At 32.3% G+C, this 18,122-nt stretch overlaps 3 protein-coding genes across 3 annotated transcripts; 1 reads left to right on the forward strand and 2 right to left on the reverse strand.

Annotated features, from left to right (window-relative positions):
• Positions 1 to 9,079: 9,079 nt before the first annotated feature.
• Positions 9,080 to 10,314, reverse strand: LOC120129915 (pathogenesis-related thaumatin-like protein 3.5). Its single transcript, XM_039147306.1, has 3 exons — positions 10,243 to 10,314; positions 9,452 to 10,115; positions 9,080 to 9,218 (listed from the first exon to the last, which is right to left on the reverse strand). Exons 1-3 carry the CDS (start codon positions 10,289 to 10,291, stop codon positions 9,080 to 9,082), a joined length of 852 nt encoding a protein of 283 aa, XP_039003237.1. The 5' UTR covers positions 10,292 to 10,314.
• A 663-nt stretch (positions 10,315 to 10,977) lies between these two features.
• Positions 10,978 to 11,679, forward strand: LOC120129933 (glycine-rich protein 2-like). The gene has a single exon (XM_039147318.1). The coding sequence runs from the start codon at positions 11,044 to 11,046 to the stop codon at positions 11,596 to 11,598; it is 555 nt and encodes a 184-aa protein (XP_039003249.1). The 5' UTR covers positions 10,978 to 11,043; the 3' UTR covers positions 11,599 to 11,679.
• A 4,718-nt stretch (positions 11,680 to 16,397) lies between these two features.
• Positions 16,398 to 17,858, reverse strand: LOC120129905 (flavonol synthase/flavanone 3-hydroxylase-like). Its single transcript, XM_039147297.1, has 3 exons — positions 17,358 to 17,858; positions 16,944 to 17,271; positions 16,398 to 16,839 (listed from the first exon to the last, which is right to left on the reverse strand). Exons 1-3 carry the CDS (start codon positions 17,816 to 17,818, stop codon positions 16,630 to 16,632), a joined length of 999 nt encoding a protein of 332 aa, XP_039003228.1. The 5' UTR covers positions 17,819 to 17,858; the 3' UTR covers positions 16,398 to 16,629.
• Positions 17,859 to 18,122: the final 264 nt, after the last annotated feature.

Here is an 18,122-nt window from a genome sequence, read left to right on the forward strand (position 1 = left end):
ATATTTGAATTTTATACAGGTAGTATTGATACCCCTATGAAGGTGTACCGATACCCATACGCTCCCAACAGCTTTTTGAAGTGGATTTCATAACACAACGACTCTATTGACTTCACCAAGGCTCCCAATGTTCAAAATTCATTTGAGGTGTATTTAAACAAGTTCTGAAGCCATTGACGAATAGCAAGAAACAAGTTTTGAGAAAAAATTCAAAGAGAGAAAGCATCAAACTTATTCTTTGAGCAATACAAGTCAAAATCCTTTCAATATTCATTTTGCTTTCAAGAACACCATTTGTGCTCAATTGTATTCATTCTTGAGTGTTCTTTCTTTGTTCTAGAATTGTGCAAACATTATACCTTGTGAGGTTTTTCTATAAGTTTGCAAAATTTGTAAGTTTCTCTTTGAGAGAGAGTGTTCTCAAGAATTTGGGGTATAATTCTTGAGGGAGTTATAAGGTTACTTTTTATCCTCAAAAGAAAGACAAATTAGTGAATTTGTGGAAAATCCTTAGTGTAGATAGCTAAGGTAGTGGACGTAGACTTTGGTTGAGAAAGTCGAACCACTCTAAATAGCTGTGCAAATATTTTCAATTTTCTGTCAAAGCTTCCACCAAAATTTTAATTGTCAATTCACCCCCTTTTGGCCGATTCATCCAATCAATTAACTTAACAATAGCTAATTCTTATAAGTTCAAAAATAATTTAATATATTAAAATATTAAAATATTTTACTTGATATAATAAAAAATATTATTTAATATGGTTTTATTATTTAAATTTTACGGCATGATACACAATTAATAGATAAAACATATAATATTTTTTTATTGTGTTTGAGAAAAAAAAATCATTGTTAATATACTAATTGCAAACTCATATCCCATTAACAAAAATGTAACTACAGTCAGAGACCGAACTAAAGGGTAGGTAGTGACTTTAACTCCTTGAAATGAAAAAAAAAATGTAATTATCAATTAGTTCAACAACAAAAAATGCAATTTATCTTTATCAAATATCTAGAAATTCATCCTGATTAAATTAATACAAAAGGTAATTTATAAATTCTATTGTTTAATTTTGATTATATTTATGTTTTGATAATTATTTTTTTTAATTTATCATTTAAATTTTCAAATCATTTTGTTTTCCATCACTCATGCATTAGAATAAAAACAACATAGTGGTGTGGTCGATTTCATGATGACGTGGAAGTCACTTATTTGCTATGCTATTTTTTCTTATACATTGACAACTCATTCCATCGTTTTTTTTCGTTATATCAATTTAAATTTTTCTCAAAACACAAAAAAAATCACTCGTTTACAATTTATATTATTCAATCTGTGTATAGTCATAATATATATATATATATATCGTCTCTTCCTTTTTCACATCCTAGTTGTTAACTTTGAACGAAGATATTTCATTGTTAGAAAATCAAAGGGAAATTAAAAAATAATTTTTTTCAACAAAATAAAAAGAAGATTTGAATACTTTTGATAATTATTAAAAAAATAGATATTTGGTCATAATATCGTTAATTGTTTAATAATAAAGTGATAAAGTAAAACAAATAAAAATTTTAATGATTAGATTATTTTTTTAAAACTTTAAGAATCAAAATATGAATATAATTAAAGTTAAGTGATAAACTACATAATTTACCCTCAGTGAGCACTTGTCAGTTAGCACTGAGGCTATGTTTTGTAATCCGAAGCCAGTCAGCCGTACATAATCACAATGATTAGTTACCTTACTAACTTAATATTATCTATGATTCTTGATCCCATGAATGTATAATATCTGGCATGTTATATTAATATTAATTAAATTAACCGTCTTCTTGTTTAGATATCTTGATGTTGTACATGTTCGTTATAATAAATATATCGCATTATCGTCCCATCTCTCTATATCACGTCAAACTTTACAATTCCGATCACATAGAATAATTTATTTTTTGTATACGGTGCTTTTGTCGTTCATTAAGTCGTGCAATTTACCAAAGTGGAGCCCTTGTATTAAAAGACGACATGACAAAGGCAAATGGTTGCCTTAACAGTGAAAAGAAGAATCTTGAAGGATAACTTTAATTTAAATTTATATTTTTAGGGAAGGGTGCAGAAGGATCGAAACTCCGTTAAGTTAGGATTTGATTTGAATAATATCGGATTGAGTTAGATATCGAGATAAAATTTAGGGATTTTTTTAGGTTCAGGTTCGGGGTAAGGTATTTCCGTCCCGCCCCGCCCCACCCCGATTATATATATATAATATTTTTTATTTTTTATATTAATTATATTAATACAAACAAAACATTTAACCTAGGTTGTTGAATGAGATTCGAGGTAAGTCGATAATACTATATTTTATATTAACTTATATGTCATTTCCTTTTTTAATAATATTTTGTTTATAGAAACTTGTTCGGAATAGACCGAGGCATATTGTCGATCTGTTGAATATGATTATGATGTGGATGAGGTAAATAATGTTTATAAAAATATGCTTTATTTGACTTAGTATTACGTATGCATCTTCGTTGTATGATTTGAATATCGGAACAAGTTTGTATTTAATTATGTATGTGTTTTATTTTGGAGTTTAGATAATTATTTAGAATTTGGTTTGAATTTTTGACTGTAGTTTGAATTGTAAATCATGTAGACTAATTTTTTAGTTTTTTGTGATTGCTTTTCCTATTTTTTATGAAAATTACGGCTGTTAGGTTTTTCTCAATATCGGGTCGGGGTTGGGTTCGGGTTTAGATACAACATTTCGGGTCGGGTTCGGGGAGGGGGTAAAAAAATCCCCAACGAGATGTCTCGATAAAAAACCCGACGATGAACGGGACGGAGATTCATTTCGAGGACGGGGACGGGGAAGCAAAAGCTGCCCGAACCCGCACCGTTGCCAATTCCTAGGTGTTCTAAAAGTATATTTGTGTTGAATCGCAATTTAATGGAAATGAAATGTTTTATTTTTAAAGTATAAATGTTCGTAAAACGGAAACAACAATTTTCCGAAAAAGGAAATATTTCAATTACAGTTCATTGTCGCATTAACTTATATTTTTATTTTTATTCATATTTAATAGCACACGAATTTGATATATGTATAAATTAAATTTTGTTTCGTTATTTTATTATATTTTATTTATATAATATAATAATATTATTTTCTATATTTATCATACTTGTTTTATATTTCATGTGTTCGAAATTTGTATTGAAGATATTAACTGCAAAATTACATTGTTAGAATTGATTGAAAAATAAATAATAATTCAAACGTTGAAACTGTGTCTTGTAAAATCACTTATTTATAAACGAATTTGTCCCGATGTGTGTAATTTCTCCAATAAGTGGATCGTCCCCCAAGGTTAGCACAGTCGCTCCGAGATTTCGTACACCCAAAATTAGAGTAGACTGTCGACAATATTGCTCTTCTTAATCGAACTCGACCTCAACCTCGAGCTCAAGCAGAGACGGACGGTGGCAACGGTGCGCAAGAATCCCCCTTATTCTCTAACACTCAACAAGGATATGGAGAATGCAAGCTTTAAATACTCATTTCCAATTGTATTTCCCATTCTACGTGGGATTGAACATTACCAACAATTTGTGATTATTTTTTCAGTAATATAATTTTCATAATTCATAATTAAATTCTCCTATTCAAAATGGGATGCATCCTATTACTACAATAACACTTTTTAGTAGCCAAACAAATATATTTTAGTACAACAACATACTTATATATTCACAATACAATTATATAGTGTTTACGTAGAGATGGAGTCAAAATTATATATTTATAATATAAAATATTTTTAATGGTCAAAGTACAAGAGTGAATTGAAAAATTAACATTACTAAAGGGATTGAATCAAAAAAAAGTTTAACATGTTTAGTGAGTCAAAATAAAAAATTTATTTTTGTATTAATTTAAATTTTTTAAAATTTCAAAAGGACTAAACCAGAAAATTTCCATTTTGGAGAGATAGGGACCCTACCTCCCTTGGCTCGTCTCTATTTACCTGTTAAAAGCATAAATCAACGTAATTTTTCTCTTGACAAAATCTACCTGATTATTTTTTATTTTATTCATAATTATAGTTAATTAATAGTGTCGCATTAACTATAAGTTTTAGATTTGATGTTAACTGTAATCATGGATAAAAGGTTAATTAAATATTTGTTTAATCGATACTAATAATGAAAGAATCTCTTGAATAGGGATGGCAACGGGCCGGGTTCGGGTCGGGTATTGGTCTCTCCGTTCCCGTTTAAAAAAACGGTACCCGTCCCCGTTTAAAAAACCGCGGGGATTTAAACGGGGATCCCCATCGGGTAATCGGGGAAAACCGCGGGGAAACGGGTATCCCCGTTTAGCATAAACGGTTATTTAAACGGGTATTGGGCCGGGAATCGGGCTGGGTATATATATATATATTTAAATTAAATATATATTTTTTATTTAAATTAAATTTATTAATATTATATATATATATATAAATAATTATTTTTAATATTTATCGGGTCGGGTATCGGGGCGGGTAATCGGGGCGGGTAATCGGGTAATCGGGGCGGGGATTACCAAACCCGTCCCCGTCCCCATCCCCGTTTAAAATAAATGGATTTTCCCCGTCCCCGTCCCTGTTTATCATCCCCGAACCCGACCCATTTAATTCGATTTTCGATTATTTCCGTCGGATTCAGATTTTTTTGCCATCCCTACTCTTGAAACTACAAATTAAAGTTAATTTGAATATATATTTAATTCATTAGAATATTTAACTCATTAAAGATGTGCTCTTGTATCGGATATCCACATATCAAGCGCGAACTTATGGCTTTTAAGTACTTTGTTCCCTAAAAACCCAAAATGCCACGTGGAGCCACCGCATGGAATAAATAATATGTAAAATAAAAATACATGAAAAGGAGGAGCCGAAAACTCTCCGAGACTTGCGCTTAGTTTTGTCCACTTTCTTGGGATCGCATCGCACGGTCTGTGGCTGGCCTGGACTGAACATTCCACGTTTACTCATTTACCCCAACGTTTGAGGATGTTTGTTGACCTTTTAAGCCCATTTCCGTCAATTCAAAGCGAAATTATTTTTAATGTGGCATAGTTCATATTTTATATGGTAAATTATAAATTTAGTAATTAAACTTACTCTCTGTCCTATTTTATTCACTATACTTTTACTTTTTTTTAATTTAATCATTAAGCTTTTTATGTTGAGTTTTTTGTCATTCCACAATTAACTTTCAAATGGTATTATGACGTGGATTAAATAAAATTTTTTAATAATTAGAAAACAAGTCAAAAAATAAAAAAAATTAAATTTTTCCCATTTTAATTATTTCTTCTTCTTCATTCCCCCATTTTCTCTCCAATTTTCTCCTCAACTTAAACAAACCCATATCAACCACCATGTCGGCCTTCGTTTTGACCATCACGGCCACCTTCATCGGGTGTAAATGACTCTCAAAATTTCTCATCTAGCATGTCTCATCATTTTAAATGTAAATTTAATATCCTTTTAACCGGAAAACACCTCAAACGACCTAAACCCTAAATCACAAATTATAACCCATCCTTATATCACCCTAGATGGCAGCACCTTCAGTTTTTTCTTGGTTCTGGTGATGACTCATTCACAAGTAAATCTCAACACAAATTTCGTGTTTAGATTCTGAATCCATCGATGATAAACTTGAAAATTCCGTATGAACCTTAATTTCAACAGTAACTTTCGTGGGTTTTTAACCAATTCCGACATCACTACCTTTTGCTTTCATTATATCTTCATTGCTTTTTGTTGCTTTGAAAATTAAACCTGGAGTTTTTTTTTATCTTGCATGTCTTCTATCTTTGCCATAGGATAAGGATGGGATGGAGTTATAATTTAGGGTTTAGAATTTGGGTCTTTGAAGGAGGGGAGGAAGATGTCAATGATGATTAGATTTGGGGTTTGAAGGTTTAAGAATAAGGTTTAAGAATAAAATTTAACAATTTTACTTTTTAAAATTGTAAATCTTATGTGGCAGGTTGTATCATTAAAATAAGTCATGTAATAACTCTATTAATGAGAAAACAGTCGAGTGACAAAAAATTTAATGTATAAAGTTCAATGATTAAATTTAAAAAATTAAAAGTATAGTAAGTAAAACAAGTGAAAAAAAATAAAATTCAATTACTAAATTTACAATCTACCCTTTTTTATATGGTTCATATTAATATTTTTCTTTTAAATAAGTTTATTAACACAGTTTCACCTGCTTCTTAGCACGGTTTCGACATTTTAGTTCGATGACACACTATGGAACTTAATATCTCATCTTTGAATACTACATATGATGAGGATGAACCGATTCAAATACAACGGGGCTTTGATGCTATTGAGGAGGATTATAACCTATCTTTTGTGGGTTCCTTCTGTACTAATAGTGTAATTCACTTCCCTCTATGCGCAATATTATCAAGAACGAACATAAATTTTTATGTTCGGAGGTGAATTTTTAAAAATTAAAAAAAATTATAAAATTTTAAGAGTAAAAAACATATTACCAACTGAAAATAAAAATCAAATATTTAAAATATATGTTAGTTTAAACTTTTTATGGGGACGTTTTTCTTAACCGCTCTCTTCGATCTATCCATTAATACTATAACATGTTTATAACATTTATTAAGAGGTGTTACAATGGTTGGTAATCCATATTTAAACTAATTAAATATTTAAATTTAATTTTAAGAATTAATTTGATATTTAAGCTTTTTATCCAATCGGAAACCTAAATTTAATTTATTTATTCATATAGATATTTGAGCTCCATTTTATTCAATTCGATAGGTTTATTTGTAGTAAGTAAAATTATAAAACCAAATTCAAGTATCAATTTAAATCTAAATATCAAATTTAAACACATAATTAAACTAAATATATATTCAAATATCAAATCGTACTTTAATATATATTTATCAGATATATTTATATGATTTTTATGTAATATATTAGGGCAACACAGGTGTACTGGTCTTGTTTGTTCTGTAAAATTGTCATTTTCATTCTTTAAAGTTATAAAATTTTAATAATTAAAAGATAAAATTCCTCTTTATTCCCTTACTTTGGACAAAATCTTTTAATACCTCAAACTATAATTTTTTAGTTAATAGAGTAGTTAAAAAACTCTTTGATCCTTCCGATATATTTTTTTAACTTCGATGTTAATTAGTTATATAATTACGTTTATAATAATGTTGTATCGTATTTTCTCATTTTTTGTTGATGTAATAAATGATAAAATATTATCATAAATTTTCCTCTGCCGACTAAAAGAAGGGTGGTTGGAGAACTGCTTGTGCTTACTTTCTCTTACATTTCAAGGTGTGTTTGGTTGAGGGAATGTGAGATTTTCATAGGAATGAAATCCACATTCTCCTGTTTGGTTAGCCGAAAATATCATTCCCGGTAATCTTACATTACCAATAGTAGATTTTTTGGGTATATTATCGGGAATGCCATTACCTTCCTTTCATTAGGTATTGTTGGATTACCGGCGTTTTGGACTAAAACGCCCTTAAAAAATCTTTCAAAAATATTCTTAATCTGTAATTGAATAATAAAAATTCTACGAAGGTTAAATTACAAATTTATCCTTAAACTATTTTAGATTTACAAAAAAAATCTATAATTAAAATTTTATATGAAGTTCAGGGGTTAAAATAAAGTTTTACCCTTTCATTAAACCTTTTTATATTTTTAATTTTGTAAAAAAAATTATATAAATTTTATGAATTTAAACTTTTTAAAGAAAATATATAAATATTTTTCAACTTGTTAAAAAACAAATATATAATAAGGACAATTTGGTCAAATATACATTCCAATAATCTTTTATTCTTTTTTAACCAAACACTGTAATCTTACATTCCTGCTAAACCAACCAAACACAAAATACAACATTCCCAATAATCATATTCCCTGATAATCTTTTATTCTCACTGGTGATCTTACATTCCGTGAACCAAAAGCACCCTCAGTGCTGTATTAAGGAGACCCAATCGTAAGTCTGGTCTATTCAATGTTCCTCGTCTCATCATACTCCATGTCCTGCAATCTATAAAAACCGATACTCATAATCAATGATTTTTATGTTCAATCACTCAATCAGTATATTCTTTTTTAATAGTATGGAGGAATTATAACGTAATATCTTTTCATAATCTTTATTAATCATTGACAACAAATATCATGTAAATATAATTGTTCGAGTTCAAAAGAAAATATATTTTCCTTAATCGTTGAGACCCCTTAATGATTCTCTAAATGAATATATGTTAAAAGATTATATTTAAACCTTTTAACTTACATGAATTGAATGATTGAATACTATCTACACACATGTATTATTGTCCGATTTGTGCTAACGTATATTTTACACGCATTGTATGTGTTTTTTAGATAAAATTTAAACAATTTTTTTATTATTTAAAAAAATGATTCTCACATGTAACACTAAAAGAATGTTATTTCAATGAATAATCATAGATGAGTTTTATTTTAAAATAATATGTTTTATTAAATTAAATTTTAATGTGACTACAATGAATGATATTGTTAAAAGAAAAAGTAAAAAAGAAAAGCAAAATAAAATTTAATAATTATATATGCCAAAATTAATAATTGCGGTTCTGAGGTTGAAGAGGATAAAGAATGTGTTTTATTACCAACACCAAGTTGGTCTAGTGAGATGAGACACTAGGTCCATTAAGTAAGGTCAGGGATTCGAATCCTGGCGTTTACGAGTGGAACAAACTGGGTTGGGAGGGATATTCTTGCCTCTGCAGTACCCGATCTGGATTAGTCGGTCAATAGATTGTATATTAATAATTAATTAAAAAAAAGAATAGATTTTATTTATTATTTACAATTTCAACCATTTTTCGAATATTAAAAATGGCAAAATATCATGATACAGTCACCATCCTTTGCCACGTTAGAGAAAAAGGGAAGAAAAAAAAAACGTTGTCATATCTAAAACAAAGATTGATATTCTTTCCCCTTATAAATTGCTCCATAGACTAGTTATGAAGAGAGGTGCAAGGAAAACTGCCCACCATCCTCCTACCAAAAGGTTTAAACCATTTGCTTTGTTCTTGCAAACCAGCTTGTGATCATGGTAACTGCACACTTGTTGATTCCTGAAATCATCAACAACAAACCCTTGAATTCACTAATGATCAATCAAAACGAAATTACCGATTATAATATTCAACTCCTACGTTGATGTCAATATATAAGAACATATAAACATGAAAAATAACTCTAGAGTATTATTCGTTAAGTTCGAGTTTGATTCTCAATATCTGTAACTCTTTACTATATCTTCAGATTATAAGTAAGTTTCGATATTAATTCCTGGAAAAATACGAACCTGGTTGAGCAGAAGGTGATGACATAATCAGCTCCAGAACAGGTAAAAATACTGGTAGGATCATCGTATGCATAACTATAAGAAGTAGGGCATGCAGATTTGAACGTCTTGGAATAATACGTAGGTTGACAAGTCGAAGGGTTTCCATACGTTCCTCTGCAACAATATTCATCCGTGTTGAACACATCGCATGCGCTTCGGCAAGCGATAACCTTCCCGTTGGCCTTGACAGCGAGCTCGGAAGGGCAGTTTCGCCTCAGGTCGGAGTTGCATCCAGCAGTGGAGCAATTTCCCTTGCCTTTTAAAGGCGTGACAGATATCGGCACATTAAATCCATCGACGAGACTGACATCGTAAAAATCGACAGCAGCAAGCGTAAACTCAGCGAGCGATGCTGGGGTTTTACCGGCAGCTCCGCACTTAAGGGTTTCGCCACAATCCCCTGTCTGGCATGGACCCTTTCCATTGCTGTCGAACTTGCAACCGGTTCGACCCCATATGCGACCACTCCAACCAACAGGGGCGTTGAAGACAATAGATTGGTGTGGTTTCAATTCAATACCCCCACCATTAAAGCTTTCACCAGGGGTAATCCCAGGCCAGATAGTTTCCTTGCAATTGTTTATTACGGTGAAGGTTCTTGCACATTCAGACACTTGTATGCCTGCATAAAACCGCGGAATAGCAAGTTACAATCGCCATTTAAATCGGAAAAAGCACCTAAATGAAATCAATGTAGCGATATATATTATTAGATTATTGTAAAGAAGAGGGGAGAGTTCATAATTTACCTGATGAAAGCAATAGCAGTGTGAATAGAAGAGGTGAAAGCAGATCCATGTGTTAGGAGATTAAGATTACAGTGAGTCATTTGAAAATTTTGTAGAGGAGATGGAGATATAAAGCAAAATGGGGGTGAAGAATACGTGCAAAGGGAGAGTATGAAGTTAAACCAGTTGCAGGAAAGGTAATTCTATGATTAGAGGCTACACCTACACGATTCTTTTCCTAGTGCTTTCCCGCAAGTTTATTCAGGTTCCAATCCTAATTGGACGGTTTTGAATTTAAGAAAATATAGGTCTATAAGTTTCCATCACTAAAAATTATATAAAAATAATTAAAAATATTTTTTATCAATTAATTTAATTTGACGAAAAATAACAAAAGAAATAAAAAAATTATATTTTTTAAAAATTCAAAGACCAAAAATATCATTAGATTTAATAATAATAGAACTATCATTTGATGATTAAATATATTAGTGGTGAATTTTTTTCAGTTCCATGGGATATTTTATAAGTTTATAGTTTTCTTTCTCATTCATTCACAAAATGAAAAAGGCATAAGCCAATCCATTCATATTTAAGCGACGCCAGTCAAACAAGGATAAGCTACCAAAATTTTCTATCCGTCAGATCCAATCCAAACCCTCTTCTCCACCCTCCGATCTTTATCCCACAGCACATATGAAAAAAGCCCGCCCTCAATATTATTGCCATTGGCGCACCCCATAAGACCACAACAACGAAAAATAAGGCGCCGGGGGAGGAACTTATTTGCTTTAGCCATTTTCTGGAATCTTCTCCAAGGCAATGGCTGAGACCACCACCACCGAGAGATCTACTGGCAGAGTCAAATGGTTCAGTGCCCAAAAGTGTTTCGGTTTCATAGCTCCCGACGGCGGAGGCGATGACCTTTTCGTCCACCAGACCTCTATTCTTTCCGAAGGCTTCCGTACCCTCTCTGACAACCAACCCGTTGAGTTCTCCGTTGATATCGGCGAAGACGGACGAGCAAAGGCGGTTGATGTAGCTCCTTTGGCCCGATCTCGCTACCCTCCCCGTGGTGGTGGTGGTGGTGGAAGAGGAGGATATTTTGGTGGCAGAGGTAGGGGTGGTGGTAGTTACAGGAGAGGAGACTATGGTGGTGGCGGCGGAGGTAGTGGCGCGTGTTATAATTGTGGGAGGACGGGGCATTTAGCGAGGGATTGTTATCAAGGTGGTGGAAGTACGAGATACAGTGGCGGCCGTGGAGATGATGGTGGGAGTGGAAGATACGGCGGAGGCAGCGGTGATGGTCGAGGAGGAGGGCGATGTTTTAATTGTGGAGATGAAGGCCATTTTGCAAGGGATTGTCCTAACAAATGATTCACAAAACAAAATCGGCGTTTCCTATATACTCGGTGAGTATTTCTTTTACGGTGTGTTGCAAAGGGGTTTATGAGCAAAGAAGAAGAAAGCCAGAAGTTCTTGATTTTTCCAGTTCTCAATTTTTTTTCTTCAATTCCGAGTGATCTGGTAACGTTGTATAATGTGTTGTTATTGTGCTTATTCTCCCATTCTTATCGATTCTTGTTCTTTCAATCCTTAATTCTTAGTCTTTACATTTGCACAGCATGAATCAGGAAAAAAAAATTTCTTCCTAGAAGTAGATTACCCGATCGTTTTTACTGTTCGATGCCTGGAAAAGTTAATACAAAAGGGTCATGTCTGTCGATGATTTTGGAGTACGTTGATAAAATTTATTCATTTTTCTTGAAATATTTTGGAAATGTATTTGGATTTGGCATATGGTGGTATGAACATTTAAGTACACTTTCGAATCCATTGTGTGAACTTGGTAGTAAAAGGAAGAGAATGTAATTTTCCTTAAAAGATTTGGTTAGAGCAGTCAAGTCTACAGAACATGTGTACATTGTCAATTAACTAAGAAAAATAATGAACATATAACCTTATAACTATTACATACTAATAAAAAAACATCTTATGAGAACATATAATCCGATCCTTGTACTTGGTTCAAATTAACTAATATAGGATAACATATCTCGGAATGTTCTATTTTTTTCAAAAAAAAAAAAAAAAATCTTGAAACATTCACAATATTGTGGACATTGTTAATTTCATTGTTGTGGATACCTTTGAAAAGTACATTGAAGAAAAAGGAAAGACTTTGGTGAGATTTGCGGGTCTCCACTTGCTGGTTAGCTGTATGAGGGCCTTAAAAGTCCTTATCTTGCTTTGAGAGGTGGATGTTTGATTGCCTAAGATTAGATACACGGTCATTTCATTACAAGATTTTGATCAGCATATTGTCTTAATCTCAAAGGTTCTGCTTATCTTCAATTTCCGGTCTGCTGGACAGAAGAAAAACCAACAATGGTTTACATCCAAACTGTAACTCTTCTGTATCGTAAGATGGTTTAATGATTACCAATCTTTTGGCCTTGAAACTTGAAAGTGGAGTGTTTGAGGCATGCATTTATTTATTGATTAATAATCGTAATGGATTCGGCATTTTAATATGGTATAGTTCAGTTTGAATCTCAACCATCATTAAGGTATTGTTTTTTCAGAATGTCTTTGTGCGGTTTTAGCGCCGAGAGATCCTTAACGATATGGATATGGGTCTTTTTTGCATAAATATTGGCATATGATCTATTAATCGATTAATCTAGATCGAATATTGAATGTTAAAGAATCCAGATGACGGGAATCAATAATCTTAGATGAATCAATGGAAAAACAATAGAAAGGGAGAAGAGGAAAGTTGAATTTAGGGTTCGAAGAAAATCATAGTATAGCAACGAGACAAGCTTTGATTTTTCATTCATGAAACTCTATCGGGTCAAGGCCCAATACACTTCATTTATAGGCTAAAAGTAAAAGGGGACTTTGTTAATAAACTAACAGATTCAACAAATTATGTTAAGTATTAACAAAATATTGACTTATATTTCTAATATTTATCATACTTTCTTCAACTTGATTTCTTCTAAATCCACTGTCGACGAAAGTCTTCAAATTATTAAACAATCAAGAGTTTTAGTTAATACATCTGCAATTTGACATTAAGTGGGCATGCGATTAACTTATAACATTTGGGATAAAACTTTTCTCATTCAAAATATGAATCAAAGTCCACATGTTTAATCTTGACATGCAATATTGAATTTGTTGCAAGTGTCATAGTGTTTGTGTTAGTACACTAAATAATGGGAGAATCTTCAACACTTGATTATGGGTCGGTGTTTCGTGCGTCCTCTGACGATGGTTGGCTGGTTGGGCAAATTATGTTGTTGATTGTGTGTACGATGATCAGTGGCGATACTAGAAAATTTATTTTGGAGTATCAAATTTAGAGAAAATTTATTTGTTGAGGGTCAAAATTAAAAATTGTATAAAGAATTCTTTCAAATAATGAGTGTCAATTTATATTTAAAGATACCAATATTTTTTAAAATATATTTATTTATTTTTTTTTAAATTTTTTATATTATATTTATATAAAAAATTATTTTTCAAAAACTTTTGGAGTATGTTTTGACACCCCTCATAATAGGCGGGCTCCGCCCATGTCGATGATTGTGTATTTTAGGAGAAATTTAATATCTTGGAGCTGTAAATGTCAGAAGTTTGTTTCTCGATCTATGACTGAAGTCGAGTATCGTGGGATCGTTGACATTGTGTCTGAGGTGGTCTGGGTGCAAGCTCTCTTGAACGATATGGGGGTTTCATTGTTGGATGTTTCTGTAACATGAATGCGGTGATGATGAGTGCTAATCCTATTTGTCATGCTCGGTCGAAACATGTAGAGCTACAGTAAAACTGACGGCTTGACTTGTTCAAAAGTAAACTATAAATTACAATTTTGTGTAGTTGCCAAAATACCCGAGAATCCAACAACACAGTAACATATAAATTTAACATTAACGATTATTTAAAAATAAAATAAAATTCGTTTGACATCACTATAATTTGGACTTCAACTGATAAAAGTAATTGGTATCAGCTGATATAACGACAAAACAACTAGTGTTGTTTAGTAATTGTTTGGTTGTTACAAAACAACCAGTCTTGACTGAAGCTACTTTTCTCGCTCAATCCTCCCAACAAACGTTACTAAGGATGCCCCAAACCTATCAAATCTTAGGAGCAGAAGCACTACACATTTATTGTCACTAGTTTAGATCTTACATGTTAAATTCTTATTCATTATGTTTTTATTTATGATTGTTTCATATAAATTTCATTACTTACGAATATGATTTATTTAATTTATAAGTATATTTTACATTATAATTAATGTATTAAAAATAATAATTTTACTGAATCATAGCAGATTCGGTGGAGCAGGTTTGAGGCAAGTTATGGTGTCGTAATTTTTTATCGGTTTTATTAAAATAATAATAACAAAATCGATAACGTTTTTTCTTAATAGTATATTAAGATTATCGCACGTGAGATTTTTTCTATTGTGTTGATACACTTTTTTTTTAAATAAATGGTGTCAGTACCACATTTCTCGATATTAGTGCATACATATATTGTTAATATGTTGAAATAGTGTCTTACAGTTTGCATGGTTTTAGAAATGGTAGAAAATGTGGATTTTTTTAGCAAATCCGTGAAAGAATTCACCATGCATTTAATGAAACCATCAAAATTATTAAAACATTAATTTATAAAATTTTAAGAAAAAATAAATTTGTAAATTTTAAAAATAAAAATATATTTTTAATTAAAAATAGATAATACTTTTAAAAATTTTAAAAGAGAGTAAATGTCCTCCCCGTTCTCTATCGATTCATCTCTAATGATGCATGAATACAAATGAATTGTATTTTGCATAAACTGCAGTAAGTAAAAGTGAAATCTAACTATAGGGATTTTGACTAAGAACTTGTGTTTGCAATTACTGTAAAATATATTTGAATTTTATTACTTATCGGAAATGTAAAATACAATTTGAATAAAAATAGAGAAAATCGTCTCAGTGACCAAAAATACCTTATAATATACGATTTTAACCAACTTTTTTTGGATTTACCAAAATGACCAATAAAATCGCAACGCGATATCAAAATCGCAACGCGATTTAGAAAATCGCAACGTTAAAAAGAAAATCGCAACGGTCAAAAGAAAATCGCAACGCGAGCTTCCAAGTTCGCAACGCGATTTAGAAGAAAATCGCAATGCGATTGATAGAATCGCAATGCGATTGATAGAATCGCAATGCGATTTATAGAATCGCAATGCGATTTATAGAATCGCAATGCGATTGAGAGAGTCGCAACGCGATTTAGAAGAAAATCGCAATGCGACTGAGAGAATCGCAATGCGATTTATAGAATCGCAATGCGATTGAGAGAATCGCAACGCGATTTAGAAAATCGCAACGTTAAAAAGAAAATCGCAACGGTCAAAAGAAAATCGCAACGCGATCTTCCAAGAATCGCAACGCGATTCCAAGAATCGCAACGCGATCTTCCAAGAATCGCAATGCGATAGTCTACAGTGTCGTTGCGATTTTCCAATTCGCGTTGCGAGAGTGTACAGTGTCGTTGTGATAGTTAAAAAAATAGTTAAAAGATTTTTGTTTCTTAAGAATTTTCTCTAAAAAGATAGTATCCGCGCGGACGTGTCGAAGACACGTATGACCACGACCACGACCACGACCACGACCACGACCACGACACGTATATTATAAGGTATTTTTGGTCGCGATTTTCTCATAAAAATATGATTAGTTAATTTGAACTTAATTAGTTTGAATATTTATTTCTAAATTTTCCATTATTTTAAATTTATTTTTGACAAAATTTGAATCATATGCTTCTCTAATACTATAAAATATATATGTAACTTATTTTTTTACTACAAATTTATTCTTTTTGCAATTTAATCGCTTAACTTTAAATTTTATCCAATTTAGTATTTATTGTGATTTTTTTCCAAATTCTTTCTTTCTATAGATCCTTGATTCATTTATATCATCATCAATACTTTTTCCCAAAATATATTTTTAAAAACTAAAATAAAAATATATTTAAATATATCTTTTCTTACATATAAATGAATATCTAACACTTAAATATTCAGAATATAAATATAAATCGGCAAGTTACTATCCATTCACACCAAAAACAAAATGAACGATGAATTAAAAGGAAATATCAAACTCATATTCCTCTAAGGCATATCAACAACACCCAAATAAAGAAACAGCAGCGCTCAACAACAAAACAGCTCCATGGAATCTAATAAACATTATAAATAACTTTATTTCACACACTTTATCTCTCTCTAGATACCGCAATTCTTGTTCTCCTTAACGTTGCCGTCCATGGAAGCTTGCTTCAAGCTGCAGTTTTATTTATGTTTTAAAGAATAAACATATTAAGGGGTCATGTTGAGCTTGGAGGCACAATATTCAGAATACATTTTGGATTCGAATTTGGGTGGATTTGCTTCATTGATGAGCTTAGGGTGAGGCCCTACTTTTAGCTTCGACGGTGGCTCCAGAAACACCGGCCATGAGATTCTTGTCCTCTCCTTGTTCACAGTGGTTCTGTGCAGCACACTCTTGTACATCCCATTGCTCAGAATCTGTAAAAAAGTAAAATAAAATCTAGTGTATCACTAACAAATCTAGTATCATTTATGATTTATGAAAGGAGTAGTGAAATTGAAGAATATATAACAAAACAAACCTCTATTTGGTCTCCAATGTGAACAATGAGTGCGTTAGGGATGTACTCAACATCATACCAATGCTCATCTCTACAAGCTTGGAGGCCCTGCACATCATTAGGCACTAGTACGGTGAATGCACTCATGTCGGTGTGAGGCGGCACCCCGAGAGCCAGGTCCGGTCGAGGGCACGGCGGATAGTAGTTGATCTTCAGAAGGTAAACCATGTCGTCCCCACCCAGAGCTGCCTTCATCTCATCCCCTTCTAACCCTAAGCCTAACGACAGGCATCTGAACAGCTTGTTCGCCACCCCACGCATGTGCTTCGCGTATTCCTCGTTAGTCTCTCTGCCATAATTTTTTTTTAAAATGAAATCAATTAGTTACATACGTCGGTCCAGGCATGTATGTGATGGAAAGTGTGGTTTTCGAACCTGTAAGAAGGTGGGTTTTTAGGCCAAAACTGGTAGTTAACTTCGGAAGGAGGCCAGATCTTATTGAAAAGATGATCAACCCAAGATCTTTTCCCTTCTTCTTCTTTTTTAAGCTTTGTTCCATAGCCTTCAATGGTTTGAGAACCCGGTGGCTTTGCGTAAGCTTCTTTTTCTTCTTGTGGGAGCTCAAAGAAAGCCTGGCCTACCTCTTTCAGCTTCCTTATGGTTTCATCAGGTATGCCATGGTTCACGACTTGGAACATTCCCCAATTGCTGCTCGCTTCCACAATGGCCTTTACCAAGTTTTCTTCATCGGGATCGCTTAGATCGATGACCGGGACCTCGAGCACCGTCCCGAGAACCGTCGTCAGCGCCGGCTGCTCGTTGCTCGACCTAATGAACTCTTCCGGGATTGTTTCTTTCGACAAATTAGCAATGTCTTGCACTCTCTCGACCTCCATTTTGCTTTTCTCTGGTTTAATTTCCTCTCGCTTGGATGTTTAAGATAGCTTCACACTTAGGGTGGTCTAGATTTATAATTATTTAGGAGAGGGAACATCTAGCATAAAACCAAACTTTAACATCTAGATTTTTAATTTTATTAAATGACATTTATTATTAAATTGACAACTCTGACAAAAACTAATACGTAATTGGAATAAAACCAAACTTTAACCCTTGAATCATTTTAACATCAATTTTATTTACCATATAAAGTTTAATTCGATTCGAACTTATTAAACGACCTTAGTGATAGTAACAAGG

Source organism: Hibiscus syriacus, unplaced genomic scaffold, assembly GCF_006381635.1.
Source record: "Hibiscus syriacus cultivar Baekdansim isolate YM2019G1 unplaced genomic scaffold, ASM638163v2 tig00110505_pilon, whole genome shotgun sequence".
NCBI lineage: Eukaryota > Viridiplantae > Streptophyta > Magnoliopsida > Malvales > Malvaceae > Hibiscus > Hibiscus syriacus.

What these genes read in the sequence shown, in the direction of transcription:
- LOC120129915 (XM_039147306.1), bottom strand. Translation starts at nt 10,291, where the DNA reads ATGGATCTGCTTTCACCTCTTCTATTCACACTGCTATTGCTTTCATCA. An exon ending in ACTGCTATTGCTTTCATCAG is followed by an intron (nt 10,116 to 10,242) that starts GTAAATTATGAA and finishes GGTTTTATGCAG; the next exon opens with GCATACAAGTGTCTGAATGT. An exon ending in ATCACCTTCTGCTCAACCAG is followed by an intron (nt 9,219 to 9,451) that starts GTTCGTATTTTT and finishes TGATGATTTCAG; the next exon opens with GAATCAACAAGTGTGCAGTT.
- LOC120129933 (XM_039147318.1), top strand. Translation starts at nt 11,044, where the DNA reads ATGGCTGAGACCACCACCACCGAGAGATCTACTGGCAGAGTCAAATGG.
- LOC120129905 (XM_039147297.1), bottom strand. Translation starts at nt 17,818, where the DNA reads ATGGAGGTCGAGAGAGTGCAAGACATTGCTAATTTGTCGAAAGAAACA. An exon ending in AAAAACCCACCTTCTTACAG is followed by an intron (nt 17,272 to 17,357) that starts GTTCGAAAACCA and finishes AAATTATGGCAG; the next exon opens with AGAGACTAACGAGGAATACG. An exon ending in ACATTGGAGACCAAATAGAG is followed by an intron (nt 16,840 to 16,943) that starts GTTTGTTTTGTT and finishes ACTTTTTTACAG; the next exon opens with ATTCTGAGCAATGGGATGTA.